Genomic DNA, 20,340 nt, shown 5'->3' with positions numbered 1-20,340 from the left:
TTTTCTTTTGCTTCCTGTTACAGTTTGAGCTGCAGTATTTCTGGTCAGGTGATCTCTGAGGCAACAGAGTATAAAAAAAATGGGGCTCAAGGAAAAAGGTGTAAAAGGACAATATTTATTTAAATATATATTCCAGTTTGATAAGATGCCACTTAATATTATGGAAACAGTCACTCAAGTATTCATTTTGGGTGTATTTTTGCTTAAAGGTATACAATTGTTTCATACACAAAATGGCTGTCTATGAATAGTTGTGTATACAGACTAAAGAAGTGATCCCAAAGATGCGGTTCTTGATTTAAAGTGTTGATGATGGATCGGCGACCCTAACCGTAGCATTATTCCACACACCCACATACACACAGTCACAGGAAAAACAAACCATGGGCAGTGGCTAAGAAAGTTGGATATTTAGAAATAGTGTTGACAGAACATACAACCAACCCAAACCTGTCCAGGTAACTCTACTTTTAGTCCAAAACTCTTTACAACCCTTATGTTTCTGGCACAGCTATGCATTGCTGTTAGCCTTATGTGAATTACTACTAGAGTACCATGCACATTTAGGGAGATATTAGATTAAAGTGATGCCTACAAACATATTGCATTCTTGTAAAGTGTTTTGACAATTGCAAGCATGGCAAGCGGTTCCTTTGTATGTGTTGTTGGTAATGTTCATTTGGCACCTTTTTTCATAATGTGATATTCTATTTGGTGCCATATAGGGCAGCGGGAAAAGGGGAATACTGGAAAATGTATCCTATACAAGAAACCAGATCTATATAAATTGTGCTTTCACTTAGTTAGAAACTGTGACTTAACTAATTCTATGCATGTTAGGTAGGCGTGGGTAGGTTTCTAAGAGCAGTTATATAGTTGATTAAACAAATGACTTGTTTTTTCCCTTAGTTTTTCCAAATTTAATTAAAAGCAACCATATTGGAAAACTAATAATCTAATTTTGGTTCTGTACATGACCACAATGAATTTTAAATGAAACAACTCAGATGCAGTTGAACGGTCAGCTTTAATTCAGTGGGATGAACAAAAAGATTGCATAAAAATGTGAGGAAATAAAGCCTTTTTTTTTTAACACAATCACTTCATTTCAGGGGCTCAAAAGTAATTGCACAATTGACTCAAAGGCTATTTCATGGGCAGGTGTGGGCAATTCCTTTGTCATTATAAATGAAACCGATAAAAGCCCTGGAGTTGATTTGAGGGGGGGGGTGATTGTATGTGAAACAGAGGAGCTCTCCGTGTAGGTGAAACAAGCCATCCTTAAGCTGCAAAAACAGGAGAAAAAAAAAATCTGAGAAATTGCTACAATATTAGGAGTGGCAAAATCAACAGTTTGGTACATCCTGAGAAAGAAAGAAAACACTTTTGAACTCGGCAACACAGAAGAGCCTGGACGTCCGCGGAAGGCAACAATGGTGGATGATCCCAGAATCATTTCCATGGTGAAGAGAAACCCCTTAACAGCCAAACAAATGAACAACTTTTTCCAGGAGGTAGAGTATCGATTTTCAAGTCTACCATAAAGAGAAGACTGCATGAAAATAAATACAGAGGGTGCACTGCAAGGTGCAAGACACTCATAAGCATCAAGAATAGAAAGGCTACATTGGACTTTGCTAAAAAAAAAAAAAAAAAAAATCTAAAAAAGCCAGCACAGTTCTGGAAAAAACATTCTTTGGACAGATGAAACCAAGATCAACCTCTACCAGAATGATGGCAAGAAAAAAGTATGGAGAAGGCGTGGAAAAGCTCATGATCCAAAGCATAACACAGTTCTGTATAAAACATTTGGGAGGCAGTGTGATGGCTTGGGGTGCATGGCTGCCAGTGGCACTGGGACACTAGTGTTTATCCATCATGTGACACAGGACAGAAGCACAAGAATGAATTCTGAGCTGTTCAGAGACACTGTCTACTCAAATCCAGCTAAATGCAGTCACATTGATTGGGAGGTGTTTCATAATGACCCAAAACATACAGCCAAAGCAACCCAGGCGTTTATTAAAGCAAAGAAGTGGAATATTCTTGAATAGCCAAGTCAGTCACCTGATCTGAACCCAATTGAGCAGCATTTCACTTGTTGAAGACTAAACTTGGGACAGAAAGGCCACAAACAAACAGCAAGTGAAAGCGGCTGCAGTAAAGTCCTGGCAGAGAATTAAACAGGAGGAAACCCAGAATCTGGTGATGTCCATGAGTTCAAGACTTCAGGCTGTCATTGCCAGCAAAGGGTTTTCAACCAAGTATTAGAAATGAACATTTAATTTTCAGTTTTTTAATTTGTCCAATTACTTGTGAGCCCCTGAAATGAAATGATTTTGTTAAAAAAAAAAAAAAGGCTTTAGTTCCTCACATTTTTATGCAATCTTTTTGTTCAACCCACTAAATTAAAGCTGAAAGTCTGCAGTTCAACTGCATTGAGGTAATGTTCCAAAGAAACTAAATTAGAAAAAAAGTTGTCTGTCCAAATATTTATGGACATAACTGTAGGTGCGGCCACAAAACTGTAAAATGAGGGAAAATTTAAAATCAGGGTATGTTAAATTGAAGTTTCACTGTATTCATATTCTCTTAATGGATTATGGAACATGCCTAGTACAGGTAAGTGGGTTGGCAGCAGTCAAATTTGCAACAGAGCTCTCTAAAGGCTTTTAATTGGGCACTCCCTTTTTCAAATGAATAGGGTTTGTGCTGTGCATACTTATTGTATTAATGAGGAAATGTCACCAAAGAGGGTAAAGACTAGAATAAGGCTCATATCAGCTTCTTAAAAGAAACTACCATTCCAAAGAGAGTCTAAAAAAAATCCCCTCTCTTCCCAACAAAACTTTTTGCCCAGTTTATTGTACCAGCCAGAATTAACACTCAGAAGAGCTTTTAGACAGAAAAGCAAATAGTCATTCACTTCCTTGTGTTTTGCAACAAAATCAACAAGAATCTGCTTCATTTGAGCCTTAGCTTGACTAATGTATCAAAGCAACCACAGTTTGGTAACCACTGATTTAGAGACTAGGGGCCTAGGGTTGCTGAGCTGCTACTGGGGATTTCCAAAGAGGAAACCTGCAAAACTGCAAAACCTTTGCTTTAAAACTTAATTCAAAGTCGTTAAAAGAGGAAAATGTAACTTTTGAATATACAATAATTTTGTGTTATTGTAAATGTAGCTGAAAAGCTGGATTTGTTTATCCCTTACTGTTCCTTGATTCTGACTGTTGCCATCTCAGGTTCCAGACACTTCTTTCAAATGTAAATTACATTTACAAATCACAAAACCCAAGCCCCCCCTTCTTAAAGGAACCGTAACACCAAAAAATGAAAGTGGTTTATAGGAATGACCGCAGCATGTATTGCCCGGCACTGGTACAACTGGAGTGTTTGCTTCAGAAACGCAACTATGGTTTATATAAACAAGCTGCTGTGTAGCCATGGGGGCAGCCATTCAAGCACAGGATACACAGTAGATAACAGATAAGTACTACTATAGTTTATATAAACAAGCTGCTGTGTAGCCATGGGGACAGCCATTCAAGCACAGGATACACAGTAGATAACAGATAAGTACTACTATAGTTTATATAAACAAGCTGCTGTGTAGCCATGGGGGCAGCCATTCAAGCACAGGATACACAGTAGAAAACAGATAAGTACTACTATAGTTTATATAAACAAGCTGCTGTGTAGCCATGGGGGCAGCCATTCAAGCACAGGATACACAGTAGATAACAGATAAGTACTACTATAGTTTATATAAACAAGCTGCTGTGTAGCCATGAGGGCAGACATTCAAGCACAGGATACACAGTAGATAACAGATAAGTACTACTATAGTTTATATAAACAAGCTGCTGTGTAGCCATGGGGGCAGCCATTCAAGCACAGGATACACAGTAGATAACAGATAAGTACTACTATAGTTTATATAAACAAGCTGCTGTGTAGCCATGAGGGCAGACATTCAAGCACAGGATACACAGTAGATAACAGATAAGTACTACTATAGTTTATATAAACAAGCTGCTGTGTAGCCATGGGGGCAGTCATTCAAGCACAGGATACACCATAGAAAACAGAGGCGTTCTGAAGAATTCCATTATATACTACAGAGCTTATCTGTTATCTGCTTTGCATCCTGTGCCTTGTCAGTTTGCATGGCTGCTTCCATGGCTATACTGTTGCCTGGTAATATAAACTGTAGCAGAGTTTCTGAAGCTAACATGTCATTTTTACCAGTGCAGCACAACGGTACATTATATTTTCATTACTTTGAAACCCTTTCCTTTTTATTGGTGTTACTCTTCCTTTAACCTCACCGCTGGGGACTCCGCAGCTTTCTCTCTTCCTGGCTCTAAATGCAAAGTAGTGCACTTTGTGTCTTCTCCACTGTGCATTTAAATTGAGGACTGGATCCACTTCAGCTTAATATTCTCCTATGGAGAAATCATGGTGAAGATGACTCTGAATCAGAGCAAGATGGCATATGCCAACTGCTTTTGGGTAGAGATTCCTCTTTAAACAATGTTTCCTTTAATTTTTTTTAGGGAGGGGGCTGTGGGTGCATAACATTTCTTTTGAACAATTTTTTTTAAACCTTTTTGCTAAAATCCTGTGTTCATGTGTGTTTGTTTTTACACACAATTCATGTTGTGCTGGCCTTTGTAACGTATATAAGCACACCACTAATGGAACATAGCTTTGTTTAAGTTGCTCTGAATCTATATAATGTTCTTTCTAGTCCTTCGTCTTGACTCGAGCGAATATTGCAAATCCGTTCGGTAGAGAAGTCGTTTCCAAATGTGATTTTATTTTTACATCTGTCTGGCATTGTATTAGGGCAATGGCACAGGAGACATTTTATTGCCTGCACGATTTCTTGCTTTCGGGCTGGTGACAGTAGAGCTAACTACCCCTCGGTAGACTAAACATCAATTTTGTAGGGTCAGAGTAGTACAAGGTTACAGCCTTGGCAGGCGTTTTGCCGCCTGTGAGTAAGAAATCTTCGTGGCACCCCATGTGCCATTGTTCTTCGTGACATTCTGGGACCCGATCAGGTGTATAAAGAATGTAACTGCTGAATTCATGAACTTGTTGATGCAAGTAGAAGTGCACTATAGTGAAAGATCTCTCTTCTCTCTCCTGCTTGCCTTTGCTCTTGGTTTTTTTTTTCTCATTGAGGCTCCCGACTGAATCTGAACGAAACGGGAGATATGAGGGCTCAAGGTGAGGAAAAATGGGCTCTTCTGTCTCACTTCTATTAAACCATGGGTTATATTGCATTTTAATAGGCTCATATGTTGGCAACTTTGCATGCCTGGCTGACTAATTCTTAACACCTGAATGCTTCCTCCTACAAATGCAAATGGACTTAAGCATGCACTGCCTTGAGAGTCTGCTTGTTTAATATTTTATTACATGTGAACTTTATAATGTATTACTTACCAAGAGTTAAAGAATTAATGAGATGCATGGAAATAATGTAGAAGAAAAGTAATTCACCGGCACAACTGGCAGGGAAAACCCTTGGTAGTTTATTGAGGGATGCAACGTTTCGGGGCGCATCCCCTTTGTTGGGGTTATACCCCGAAACATTGCATCCCACAATAAACTAGCAAGGGTTTTCCCTGCCAGCATTACCCACCAATGAGAATCACCGGGAATTCTTATTGATAGGACGGCCAGGGTGTGCCAGGGTAATTCTTTCTCTCCATGCATGTAAATAAGTCACTTTATACCAATGATGAGCAGAAGTATTGTACAATCCATCAAAAAAGAATAGCAAAATATTTGATCATTTAGCCTTAGCTCCTCCTTCTCTGTAGTGATTGGCTATGCCAGACAGATAAAGGCTTAAAGGGGAACTATCGCAAAAATGAAAATGCAATATAAGCTTCAGCATACTGAAATAAGAAACTTTCTAAATACAATCAATTACTGTATTGTTTCTGAAATAATCAGGTTTATCTTCACTTTTCTTCTCTCAGTATCTGTTTCTCCTCATTCTGTCTTCATTCAGGAGTTGGGTGTCAGGTGAATATATCTTATAGAGGAGACTCCTTTTGCCTAGAAGATATATTAGAGCTCACCAGAAATCCTGTCTCTCTACATGCAGAATTTGTGCAAAAGGCAGTGATTTTGTTTGTACTGGAATTAGTTATTTGAATGAACGCTAATGCATCTGCTAGGAAAGATATAGAAGATATGTCAATGAATATCTTACTCCCAACTGCTGGATGAAGAGAAACAGATGGTGAGAGAGGGATAGTGAAGATAAACTTAATTATTTCAGAAACAATGCAGAATTTTAATTGATTTGTATTTACAAAGTTTCTTCCTTCAGTATGATAAAGCTTATATTTAAAAAACCCCTTTAAATTATTTACATTCAGGATAATGTAGGAATTAGAGAATTTTCAACCGGTCTTCATGTATTATTTTTGTAGGCACCGAACGCAGGAAAAATGCAGCATGTTGCGTCTCAACCTGCGTTCGGCGCCTACATGCGCCTGTGTGAGTACAGCCCCATTGAAAAAAGCTAAATGCGTCTTCCTGCGCTCTCCTGCGGCTGAACGCTGAAAAACGGAACACGGGAGCGCAGCTTCAAACGCTCAAAAGAGCCCAAATATGGTTTTTGCCAGATGTGGTAATTAGGCAATATCTATGGTTGAATACAATCATAACATATCGCCACTCCACTGCAAAAATTCTCGGTATAAATTAAACCCACCTTCCCCCAGCTGCAGCCAGCAAAGCTTGAGTAAAGGAGCACTTTATTACAAAGTGGACTGTTTATTTGTTTTGAGTGGATTGTGTGGTGAGACTGGTTCAGGTTTTACCCTCTATAGTCTCAGAAATAACAAACCACATATTTCCTAATTAAAACAATTGAAAAATTGGTTTAGGCACAGACTTTTTTTTTATGAAAGTACTATCACTTTAAAGCTGCTGCCTGGTTGCTATGACATTCAACCCCTCCTCTCCTCCCTCCCTCCAAAAATAAACTAATGCCCCTGCAATGTTGAAACTGTATATTTATGTATACACCTACATTGCAAGACAACTGGCATTTAGCCTTCATCATTTAGTCTTCTGGTTCTTGAATCACTTTCATATTTTTGCCATCTTAATCTTATATGTGGCTGAAATGATTGATCCCAGCAACCGGCAGTGCTTTGGTTACCGATATATTCATGTAGCCTTTAAAAACCACAAAAAGAAAAATGGCTGACCAACTTGAGTTGCTCAGATCACTTAGATCTTCATCCTATTTCTATAAAAAGGTGGATTTTCCTGTCTAAAGGGGAACTATCGCGAAAATGGCAATTTAATATAAACTTCAGCTTACTGAAATAAGAAACTTTTTTTTTAGATACAATCAGTTAACAATTCTGTACTGTTTCTGAAATAATCAAATTTGCCTTCATTCTGTTTCTCGTTTTCGCTCTTCATTCAGGAGTGGATGTCTGATAATCGTTGACAGTTAGATCCAATATATCTATCTTATGGGGGTTTCCTTTCCTAGCAGATGTATTAGAGCCCACTCAAATGATGGATTCCAGTACAAACAAAATAACTGCCTTTTGCATAAATTCTGCATGTAGAGAGACAGGATTTCTGGTGATTTTAAGAGTCAAATACAAGAGTCCTCTGCACTCAACCCATTATCAATATATTTGAGACATTTTGTGCATGCAGCTACTAAAAAATGCCTTACAGATATTGTTTGTCCATATATTGCAATATATTTAAGCTGGCCAACTACGTCAGTCATCCCATATTTGGCCAGTTCTACACTCAATGTTCATCTGATTCACCAAGGTTTTAAAAGAGGACTAAACCCCCATGGTGATAAGTCCCCACTGGGCCCCCCCCTCCCGGCCTCCATCCTGCACAGTCTTAATGTGGCCATACACGGGCCGATAAAAGCTGCCGACAGACCGAGTCGGCAGCTTATTGGCCCGTGTATGGGGGCCCCCGACGGGCTTCCCCAATCGAGATCTGGCCGACTTCTCGATCGGATGGGACTAAAAATCCCGTCGGATCGCGGCCGCATCTGTTTGTTGATGTGGCCCCGCGATCCGACCGACCCGTTTTCGTTCGCTAGGATCCGATCGTTGGGCCCTAGGGCCCACGATCGGATCAGCCCGATATTGCCCACCTCAAGGTGCCAAACGAGCGGATCTCTCCGTGTATGGCCACCTTTACCCCTGAATTCTGTCCCCTCTTGAAATAGTGACAGCACATGCAGAGTGAGCACAACAGAACTCACGGGCGCCATCTTCTTCTCTTCAGTATTCTTCATGGTGAGCGGCATATTGGCGCATGCTCAGTTGGAGCAATTTTCCGGTTTGTGACAACTGCTCATGTTCAAATCACCAGAAATCCTGTCTCTCTACATGCGGAATTTATGCAAAAGGCAGTTATTTTGTTAGATTTTGTTTGTACTGGAATCCATCATTTGTATGAGCTCTAATACACCTGCTAGGAAAAGAACCCCCCCCCCCCATAAGATATATTGGATCTAACTGTCAGATATTCATTGACACCCAACTGCTGCATGAAGACAGAATGAAGAGAAACAGATGTTGAGAGAGGAATAGTGAAGATAAACTTGATTATTTCAGAAACAATGCAGAATTTTTAATTGATTTGTATTTAGAAAGTTTCTTAAGTATGAGGAAGCTTATATTAAATTGTCATTTTTGCGATAGTTCCCCTTTAATCACTCTGGTAGAGAGCATGCTTGGAAATCTTGGCAACACGAGCCGAGTGACCGATAACAAATAGAGTAACTTCTTTTTTCTTTTAGTCGTAATGTGTCAGGGGACCAGAAAGATGAAAACAAAGAATCCAAGCCACGGTCGCTGCGTTTTACGTGGAGCATGAAAACAACCAGTTCCATGGATCCCACCGACATGATGCGCGAGATCCGCAAGGTTTTGGACGCCAACAATTGTGACTATGAGCAGAGGGAGCGCTTCTTACTTTTCTGCGTCCACGGCGATGGCCACGCGGAAAACCTTGTGCAGTGGGAGATGGAAGTGTGCAAACTGCCAAGACTCTCCCTAAATGGCGTTCGCTTTAAGCGAATATCTGGGACATCCATAGCTTTCAAAAACATAGCTTCCAAAATTGCCAATGAGTTAAAGCTGTAATATAATGGGCGGGGGGTGGGGAATAAACAAATTGTAAATTACGTAGCAATTTCAAGTGTTTTCCAAGAACGCTGGTTTATGTATAGAATTATTAGGCAATAATTCCTGCATCTCCCGAATGACAAAAGAAAAATGGAACAAGCTGCTGGAATGGGAGTAAGAGTTGGACGTTTTTTTTATATATATATTTATATAGATATATATCTATATAGATAGATATATATCGATATAGATATCTATATCGATATAGATATCGATCTAGATATCTATATCGATATAGATATCTAGATCGATATAGATATCTAGATCGATATAGATATCTAGATCGATATAGATATCTAGATCGATATAGATATCTAGATCGATATAGATATCTAGATCGATATAGATATCTAGATCGATATAGATATCTAGATCGATATAGATATCTAGATAGATATCTATATCTAGATAGATATCTAGATATATAGATATCGATCTATATATGCATTACAGCATTAAAGTTGCCTACCATGTAAATTATTTAGTTCTGCTTTCTGTGCTCTGTTCACGGCAACGATATGTTATTCACCAAATATATTTCCATTTTGAACTACATCCCGAGTGCGCGTGCAGGAATGGATGTTGGTTTGTGATGATCACATAGTATTGTGTATAAAAATGGCTGCCTATAAAGCATTGTGTAACTCAAGGAAACCCCCTTTTTGTTTAACTCTTGCTTATACCACATTTTCCATTGAAGTCCAAATAGTTGTTTTTCGTAATTACCCACCCAACTCTCTCCAAGTGCCAAAACACGATTTATTGTAATTGTGTTACAATCTGCACAGACTGCTCCGGCTTAGTTAATTCTCATGTGGCAAAACATTGGATGTACTGTTGGTAGGACTGAGCCGAGCAGCCATTAAAATGTGACCCTGCTAAAGAAACCAAAATGACAAGTCTCATTGTTTTCTTGGCCTGTATGCAAGTGTTGGGGTAAAATGTGCACTCATCGCTGAACTCCATTCACCAATTAGGCCTGTATTAAAGGAACAGCAACACCAACAAATGAAAGTGTTTTAAAGTCATGAAAATAGAATGTACGGTTGCCGTGCACTGGTAGAACTGGTGTGTGTGCTTAAAAAAGACAACTATAGTTTATATACACAAGCTGCTGTGTTGCCTATGGTGGCAGCCATTCAAAAATGAAAAAGAAAAAAGCCACAGGAATTTACAGCAGATAACAGAAAAGCTCTATACTATACAATGGGATTCTTCAGAACTTATCTACAATGCATCCTGTGCTTGAATGGCTGCCCCATGTCTGCACAGCAGCTTGTTTATATAAACTATAGTAGTACTTATCTGTTATCTACTGTGTATCGTGTGCTTGAATGGCTGTCCCCATGGCTACACAGCAGCTTGTTTATATAAACTATAGTAGTACTTATCTGTTATCTACTGTGTATCCTGTGCTTGAATGGCTTCCCCCATGGCTACACAGCAGCTTGTTTATATAAACTATAGTAGTACTTATCTGTTATCTACTGTGTATCCTGTGCTTGAATGGCTGCCCCCATGGCTACACAGCAACTTGTTTATATAAACTATAGTTGAAGCAAAAACACCAGTTTTACCAGTGCAGAGCTACAGAACATTATATTCTCATTTAATTAAGCCACTTTGATTTTTTTGGTGTTGCTGTTCCTTTAGGGCAGTGATCCCCAACCAGTACCTCGTGAGTAACATGTTGCTCTCCAAGACCTTGGATGTTGCTCTCAGTGGCCTCAAAGCGGGTGCTTATTTTTTGAATTCCAGGCTTGGAAGAAAGAGTTAATTGCATTAAGACTAAGTATAGTGCCAAGTAGAGTCTACTGTAGGCTGCCAGTCCACATAGGGGCTACCAAATGGCCAATAAAAGCCCTTATTTTGCACCGCAAGGGACTTTTTCATGCTTGTGTTGCTCCCCAACTCATTTTACATTTGAATGTAGCTCACGGGTATAAAAGGTTGGGGACCCCTGCTTTAGGGTAAGGACATATGGGCAGAGTCAGGGGGGATTAGTCGCCCTGGCAACAAATCACCTCTTCTTCGGGGGAACAATCTCCCCAAACTGCCTTCCCACCAGCTATAATGAAAAATCACTAGTGCGATGGCACTCTGGGCGCTTCGTTTTCCAAACTTGCCCGAAGTTCCCTCACGACTTTGAAAAAAGAAGTGCCACGAGTCGACGGGGCGACTAATCTCCTCCCCAAATCTGCCTGTGTGCCCTTACCCTTTAGGCTTCATTACCAGTCAGTGTCTTAGGGGCATGAGCTTGTGGAAGGTGGGTTAAAGTCTCCTGTAACACCCGTTGACAACAGCAGAGAAAAGGACTGGAAGTGATACAATGTTGTGAAGTAAAAATGGATGCACTGAATCCAGGATTCGGTCATAATTCTGCCTTTTTCAGCAGCATTCGGCCGAATCCGTTTGCCCGGCCGAACCACATCCTAATTTGCATATGCAAATTAGGGGCAGGGAGGGAAATTTCATGCCTTTTCAAGGAAGTAAAACATTTTCTCCCCTTCCCACCCCTAATTTGCATATGCAAATTAGGATTTGGTTCGGTATTCAGCCGAATCTTTCGCGAAGGTGCATCCCTAGTAGTAAAGCATCACACACACCATATACACAGTCTTGGTGCAGTGGAACCTAGACCTACAGTACAGGGGGATGGCCTGCAATAAATACACAAATTAAGGCCAGAACCAAAACTTTTTGGTTGCTTCCTTAAAGGAGAACTAAAGTGCAGCAATAAGTTACGCTAGTCTACACCTTCGATTTTGGCCTTTTGCACCACCCCAACTCCCCGCAGTCCTTTAGTAGTTCCCTGTCTCCTGGGATGCTGTCACTATCCTAAGCTTTGTAGCCAACTTAAAATATAAATGAAGTACAATAAAAAATACATGCCTTGTTTATTTTTCATCTCCTCTGCTAATGGTTTTTCTACAACCCTAAGGTTAGCTTCTTGGGAACATACTGAGCATGTGCATTGTCACTGGCACTAGAAAGATCTCGAAACATGATCCAAAATGGGGATCTGATGTGGACAAATTTGAAGTCCTGGATTATTCCTGTTTGAGAACTACTGAAACTATGTGCCGGTACTGTTGGTTCCGTGTATATACATGTGCGCAGCCTTAATCCTGAAAATGCAAAAACACGAAACATGACCAGTATGGGATGGGAACGACACCCTCAAAAGATCCAATAACTTGTGTAAGATTGAGACATACAGAATAAGCTTATTTTATGCAATAAAGCTATTGCTTTATTACCTCTTGGAGGTAAGGGCTACATTTTGCTGTGATTTTGTTGGTTAATTAATTTTCTTCATTTATTGGTAGGGATGCACTGAATCCACTATTTTGGATTCAGCTGAACTCCGAATCCTTCGTGAAAGATTCGGCCGAATACCGAACTGAATCCTAATTTGCATACGCAAATTAGGGGTGGGAAGGGGGGAAAAAATGTTTTCTTCCTTGTATTGTGATCACACCATTTCCCACCCCTAATTTGCATATGCAAATTAGGATTCGGTTTCGGTTCAGCTGGGCAGAAAAAGGCCGAATCCCGATCCTGGATTCGGTGCATCCCTATGTATTGGGTGAATCAACCATGGCAAAGCACATGGACTTTGAACTGGTTAGATTTCAGAACATTTAAAACTCTTGTTTTTGTTGCCCATGGAGATACATATATGGGGTAATAGGAGGACTTTCTGGTAGTTTCCAAACTAGTTGGTGCAGGTATGAGATCTATAATTCAGAATGCTCTGGGGTTTATATGTACAGGGTCTTACCCAGGGGTAATTCGAGGGCCTAAGCCGTCCTGAGTCAGCTCCTCCACACCGATCTTACGTTATCTTGCGACGGTGCAGGTTTGGGGGGCATCGCTAGTTTAGAAAGCTCAATCGCTGTCTTGCACTAGAAGAGCCTAATTTCTGGTTTAAAACCTGATAATTCAGCTCTTAATGTTACCAGGGGGGATTTTTGCTGCTCCTGGTAACTTGCGGGCACGCCCCTGGTTTTAGCATAATTTGGAGCTCTAGGCTTAATGCTATAGATATATATATAATTTTTTTTTATTGACTATTCAGTTTTAGCAGTTAGGTAGAAGCATTGGAAGACAATTTAATTCTCAAATTCACCTAGCCTCATTATGAGACATTCCCATAGGGCTGTTGTAAAACTCAGTAGGAATTGCAGTAAACCTATTACAGTAGAACCCCCATTTTACATTTTTCGGGGGACCAGAAAAAAATTGTGTAAAATCCAAGAAAATGTAAAATCAGGTAAATGTATTGTGCATAATATATAGGTGGGACCACAAAATAGAGTCCTGAGCAGGTCCATTTTTTGGGACCCGAACCCGACCCGTACACACAATCTGCAACCCGGACCCGCAACCCGCATTCTTACCCGCTTGGACCCGCTACCCTACCCGCAAGTACCTTCTCCGCAACCCGGACCGGTGACCCGCTGACCATCAAGAATCAGGAAGTGCTGTCATTGGAAACCAGAAGTGACATCATCAGAAGTAGACGTGATCAGAAAAAAGGAGTAAAACAGGAAGTGCTGTCATTGGAAACCGGAAGTGATGACATCGGAAGTAGACGTGACCAGAAAAAAGGAGTGAATTTCGATATTGAGAAGGGCCGACCCGCAGAACCACTGACCCGCAGGTATACCCGCACCTGGAACTTCTAAACGCAAACCCGCAGGGTACCGCAGGTTTTTGCGGGTATCCGACCCGCAGCAGGACTCTGCCACAAAACAACTATGTAAGATGAGGGGAAACTTAAAATCAGGGGATGTAAAATGGGGGTTCTACTGTAATTCTATGTGACACTGAGGATTTGGAATTAGGGCTGCGTGCTAAAGAGGTGTGGGCCTTCAAGAGGGAGACCTTCAAGCCAGCAATGAAGACTTGGATGGAATCTGATCTTGGGAAGATATCCAATAATTGATTGGAAATGGAGTCATGCTTCTTACCATATAATAAACGGTATAATGATGGGGGCTGTATTTTTTGACCACTCAGGTACAGGCAAGTCTTTTTTAACATCTTGACTGACATTCAGTTTTGGAGATTTCTTTTTCTATGGTTTTTGTGTGTTGAATGAATTGGTCATTTTCCGTGTTTTGTAACTTTTTAAATCCTGTTTAAATATTCATCTTTCAGATCCAAAAAGGCTTGTTCTGGTTGGTGTCAAATGAATTTACTGTGAACTCATTTATAAGACCTCGATTTGCTATAGATCCTGCCTAGGATTAAGTGCCCTGTTGCATGAAACACATCCGGCATTGTATATCTGATGTAACCAAGGCCGAGAGCTGCCATAGAGCAGGGGTGTCCAAAAGGTGGATCGGGATCTAGCAGGAGACCTTTAGCTGGTGATCAGTAGATCTCAAGACACTGTCAACAAACAGTTTGACTAAATCAGTCTTCTGTTTTATTCTTTTCATTCTGATATTTATTATGTTAAAGCTACATAAGAAATAGTTGTCTTTTAAATAGAATAGTATAAATTCTCTTAAATCAAAATAATATTTAAGTAATATTTTCTGTGATATTATGGATGTAGATCATAATGGGACAACATCACTAATAGTAGACCTCTCATTAGCAAAGTATGGGCACTATATGCTTTATATTTCAAGAGTGTCTGGGCCGGGTTGCTGAGACTGGAGCCCAATGAGATTGCGTTTCAAGGGAATGTAATAATCTACTTCGTAAGAGTCTGCAGTGTTTATACCTGGGCCTGTCTGTGGCATCTGTGAGAAATTTGGCTGTTGAACTAAAGCTGGCCATAGAAGCAAAGATCCGATCGTACGAATCATCGTACGATCGGACTTTCTCATCTCCCGACCCTCCACTAACCATTCAGATCAAATTCTTACCAGTCAGATCAAATAAAGTAGTTAAAGAACAGATCAGCAATGTTCTGCCCCTGACAGCAATCGTACGATATCTATGTCCAACCAAAACTAGTGACAGTCTCCCACTGAAAATCGTACGATCGGCAATACACGCAGAGATATTATCGGCAGCCGACAGGAATTTTCTAACCTGCCCGACCAACTGAACGACCGATCTCCGCCGGACGAAAAATGTCGGGACTCTCCACACACGGTCTGAAAATCGTGCGAATCCAAGATTCGTATGATCGGATCGTTGCGTCTATGGCCATCTTATGTCCTAAGTCTTTAACATATTTACAGTTGTGTTCGGGGAAAAATAGCTGTCGGAAATTGCTAAACCGATTAATCACTTTTTTTGGAAGAAATTATAATTCTACATGGCAAATAATTTACTGCTATGTGTCGTCATAGTAACAGACACAGCAATCATGACATGCTGCTGACTATGTGTCATTGAATCATTCATTTAAGTTTGTTCCAAATAATATCAGTGTGGAGTTCAATTCGTGAGTATTTAGTCTGTGAAAAAAACTAGTGTCAATTCCAGCCCTTATTGAAGGAAGGAAGGAGCAAATGTTGGGAATGCTGATTATAGTGTATTTCTCTCTGAACATCAGAGTAAAATGGGTCATTATTCAGAAGAACAGCGTACTTTGATTAAAAAGTTGATTGGAGAGGGGAAATATCTAAAGAAGTGCAGAAAATGACAGGCTGCTCAGCTAAAATGATCTCAAATGGTTTAAATGAGCAACCAAAGCTTGAAAGACATAGAAAACGACCATTCGAATGGATAGAAGAATAGCCAAAATGACAAAGACCAAAGATCAGCTCCAGGAAGATCAAAGAAGGTGTAAAGTTCCCAGTGATACTGTTACAATTAGAAGACGTCTATGTGAAGGCAAACTATAGGCAAGAAGCCCCTGCAAAGTCCCATTGTTGAAAATGACACGTGCTGAAGAGCTTACAATTCGCCAAAGAACACATTGACAGGCCTAAAGGGAAATGGTGCAGGATTTTGTGGACTGATGAAAGCAACATTGTTCTTTTTGGGACTAGGGGGTCGCAGACGACCCCCAAACAGTGAATTCAAGTCACAGTACAGAGTGAAGCCAGTGGCACAAACATCATGATATGGGGATGTTTCTCATACTGTTGTGTTGGGCCTATTTATCACATACCAGGGATCATGGATCAGTTTCAATACATCAATATACTTGGAGGTCATGTTGCCTTATACTGAACAGGAAATGTCCTTGAAATGGGAGTTTCAACAAGACAATGCCCCCAAACACACCAGTAAATGAGCAACATCTTTGGTTCCACGTAACAAGATTGATGTTATGGAGTGACAAACCCAATCCCTGACCTTAAAGAAGAACTAAAGCTTACTTAAAGAAGTAGCTAGAAATGTTGTACATTATGTTTTGTGCTTCTGTACCAGCCCAAGGCAACCACAGCCCTTTAGCAGTAAAGATCTGTGTCTCCAAAGATGCCCCAGTAGCTCCCCATCTTCTTTTCTGCTGATTCACTGCACATGTTCTGTGCTGCTGTCACTTACTGAGCTTAGGGACCCACTCACAATATATAGTACACATAGAATAGAAATGTCACAATATAAGGCTGATTAGTAATTAATACAGATAATTACTACATGGCAGCACAGAAACCAGTGCAATTAGCATCAGAATTTAATAATCAGCAAACCTGTAGCATCAGCTTATATTACAGCCAGGGAAGCTCATTTTCTGCTGGATAATTAGTGACGAGCCCTAAGCTTAGCTTCTCAACAGCCAATCAGAGCCCACTGAGCATGTGAGTGTCACAGACACTTTCCAAGATGGTGACCCCCTGTGGCAAGTTTGAAGTCCTGGATCATTGCTGCTATTGACAAGCTGAAACTTTAGCCTCGTGCAATAAGTTCATTATATAAAATACGGCATTTTTAGCCACATTCACTTTTAGAGGTTAGTTCTCCTTTAAAGGAGAAGGAAAGACTAAAAATTAAGTAAACTTCATCAGAAAGGTCTATATAAATACACCAGTAAACCCTCAAAGTAATGCTGCTCTGAGTCCTCTGTCAAAAGAAACACCACATTTCTTTCCTTCTATTGTGTACTCATGGGCTTCTGTATCTGACTTCCTGTTTTCAGCATAAACCTCATTGCCCCCGGCGTGAGCATGCTCAGTTTGCTCCTCTCCCCCTCCCTCCTGTAATCTGAGCTCAAAGCTGTAAGTGAACAGGGAGAGACTCAGGCAGAAAGCGATGTCACACTAAGCTAATATGGCAGCTGCTATCCTAAACAAACAGAGACAGTGTCTAGAGCTGTTTACTCAGGTATGGTTAAGCATTCTGCAGAATAAATATAACGTTCTAGCTTGCACTATTGGGGCTAATCTATTGGCAATAAACTGTCTTGGAGCTTTCCTTCTCTTTTAAGACCACTGGAAGCAACATCCAATGGGTTGGAGAGCAACATGTGGTGTGAGAGCTACTAGTTGGGGACCACTGATATAAGGGATAGGGAACGAGTTGTATAGTTCAACTGACACTCCAGCTGGCAGCTGAGAGACACATCTGGGGGAATCTTTTGATTGATTATAGAATTCACTGAACCAGATCCATCTAGAAAGTCCATATGCTGCAGGGTGGAATCAGTTGCACACTGCAGATATTTGCTGGATTGTCTACATGTGATTGTTGTGTTCTTTAAAGGGATCCAACAGGTTTGCTCACTCCAAGACCTTAGCCTCTGCAACATGCTTTAGAGCCAAGTGCAAGTAGTAGCCAGAACATCTAAATAAATACATTGTACAGGTATGGGACCTGTTATGCAGAATTCTTCGGGACCTAGGGTTTTCCGGATAATGGATCTTTCCGTAATTTGGGTCTTTATGCCTTAAATTCATTTAAACATAAAATAAACCCAATAGGCTGGTTTTGCTTCCAATAAGGATTAATTATATCTTAGTTGGGATCAAGTACAAGCTACTGTTTTATTATTACAGAGAAAAATGAAAACCTTTTTAAAAATTTGGATTATTTGGATAAAATGGAGTCTATGGGAGATTCCGTAATTTGGAGCTTTCTGGATATCGGGTTTCCGGATAAGGGATCCTATACCTGTATATGTATTCCGTTTATTATCTCCTGTCCTGCAGTAATTCCCTTCTGTAAATAGAACAGACATTCGCTGAAAGTTTGTCAACAGAATTGAGGTGTAATAGCAAAGCAGGCCACAAGAGGTCTCTGATGCCAAACAGATTCAGACACAGTATTGTGCAATGCAGAATTTAAGATTTATGAGGCTTCACTCATTTAAAGAAATAGCCTGATACTAAATATCGTCATAGGAGGGAAAAAAAAATCCATTTGGGACTGAGCCATGATATTAATGATAGTTGCACAAGAGACTGTGTATACAGTGCTAACATGAGATCCTTGTAGCCTTCTGGGTGTAATGAGTGAGATCCCTGAATCCTTATTTGTCTATTACAATTCCTCTCTCCGTGTATTTATATGTACAATGTACAGATAATGTCCCATTCCAAAATGATTATTCCTTCAATACCAGCAAAACGGTGTTTTTTTCTCTGGCAGCAGATAAATCAAGCCAACTGTTAGGGAGATGAATGTGGCACCCCTACAGTCTACATGCTGGATCTGTGCTGCCCCAGTCAGTCTATAGAATCCCTCTAAAAGGGCTTAAAGGAGAATTCAAACCCTTAACTAAAAAAAACCCTTCCCTACGTAGACCCTCCCCCCCCCCCAGCCTAGCTGTTACCCTGGCAAAATGCCCCTAACTTTTTACTTGCCCCTCGGTGCAGATTCAGGGATCACAGTTCACGGCAGCCTCGTCCGGGTCTTTGTGTTTTCTTTCGGTGCTTTTGCAGTTTCCGTCAATTTCGGCACAGTTGTCGCAAACCGGGAAATTGCTCCACCTGCGCATGCGCCACTTCGCCAGTCACAGTCTCAGATTAAAACCTGGAGGATGGCTGCCGTGAACTCCAATCCCTAAATCTGCACCGAGGGGTAAGTAAAATGTTAGAGGCATTTCCCCCGGGGTAGCAGCTAAGCTGGGGGGGGGGAGGAGAGAGGGGGATCTACGTAGGGTAGGGGGGTAGGTTTTTTTTAAGTTAAGGGTTGAATTCTCCTTTTCGTATGATATTCGTTGCGTGCATGGTGGGAAAAGAGATGACCGATATCGGCAGAAGACTTGGATATCGGTCGGCTCGTTGATGGGGCTGGATGGAAAATTTGATCGGGTGTCCAAACCCGAACGTCGGCCATTGTTAGTGCTGAATCATCAGATACAGGTAGAATTCTATTGTTTCCATATGTATATCTGACGATTCAGCTCTACACATGTGTATTGAAAGGAACGATCTTTCTTGGAACACATGGCTACACAACAGCTTGTATACATGAACTATAGTAGTACTTATCTGTTATCTACTGTGTATCCTGTGCTTGAATGGCTGCCCCCATGGCTACACAGCAGTTTGTTTATATAAACTATAGTAGTACTTATCTGTTATCTACTGTGTATCCTGTGCTTGAATGGCTGCCCCCATGGCTACACAGCATCTTGTTTATATAAACTATAGTAGTACTTATCTGTTATCTACTGTGTATCCTGTGCTTGAATGGCTGCCCCCATGGCTACACAGCATCTTGTTTATATAAACTATAGTAGTACTTATCTGTTATCTACTGTGTATCCTGTGCTTGAATGGCTGCCCCCATGGCTACACAGCATCTTGTTTATATAAACTATAGTAGTGTTTCTGAAGCAAACACACCAGTTTTACCAGTGCAGGGCAACACTACATGATATTTTCATTACTTTAAATCACACTCTTTTTTTGGTGTTGCTATTCCTTTAAGGAGACTGAGTAGCCTGGAAAGCATCCCAGTATGTGAGATAATCATTGCAATTATTTTCCCTAGAACCAACTTATTCATATAAAATAGAACAGTAACCAAGATCTCATAAATGGAAAAACTGTCTGTGAAGGGGTTGACACCATAGAGTGAGAGCAGACTGTTTGTATGTGTTGCTTTGAAGCACAAAGTCCTGACAGGCAGTTGCTGATTTTCCTATATAGTAAAGGATCTGTTATCCAGAATGCTCGGGCCCTGAGTTTTTCCAGATAACTGATTTTTCCGTCATTTGGATCTACATGCCTAAAAGGGGACCTGTCACCCAAAAAAAAAATTCCAA

The 20,340-nt window shown here is 40.5% G+C and overlaps 1 protein-coding gene across 4 annotated transcripts in view; it reads left to right on the top strand.

Annotated features, from left to right (window-relative positions):
• LOC495312 (MAP/microtubule affinity-regulating kinase 3) overlaps positions 1 to 9,358 on the top strand; it is a 43,827-nt gene extending 34,469 nt beyond the window's left edge. For 2 of the 4 annotated variants that reach the window (XM_018232072.2, XM_018232071.2), the window contains 2 exons: positions 5,194 to 5,238; positions 8,825 to 9,358. In XM_018232072.2, the coding sequence (XP_018087561.1) occupies positions 5,194 to 5,238; positions 8,825 to 9,170 (391 nt within the window). In that variant the 3' untranslated portion in view covers positions 9,171 to 9,358. The remainder of the gene's footprint in view (positions 1 to 5,193; positions 5,239 to 8,824) is intronic. The other 2 variants (XM_018232073.2, XM_018232074.2) reach the window with 1 other exon arrangement.
• The last annotated feature ends 10,982 nt before the right edge of the window (positions 9,359 to 20,340 follow it).

This window comes from Xenopus laevis, chromosome 8S (assembly GCF_017654675.1).
Source record: "Xenopus laevis strain J_2021 chromosome 8S, Xenopus_laevis_v10.1, whole genome shotgun sequence".
NCBI classification, from domain to species: domain Eukaryota; kingdom Metazoa; phylum Chordata; class Amphibia; order Anura; family Pipidae; genus Xenopus; species Xenopus laevis.
This window is presented reverse-complemented; position numbering and strand designations above follow the sequence as displayed.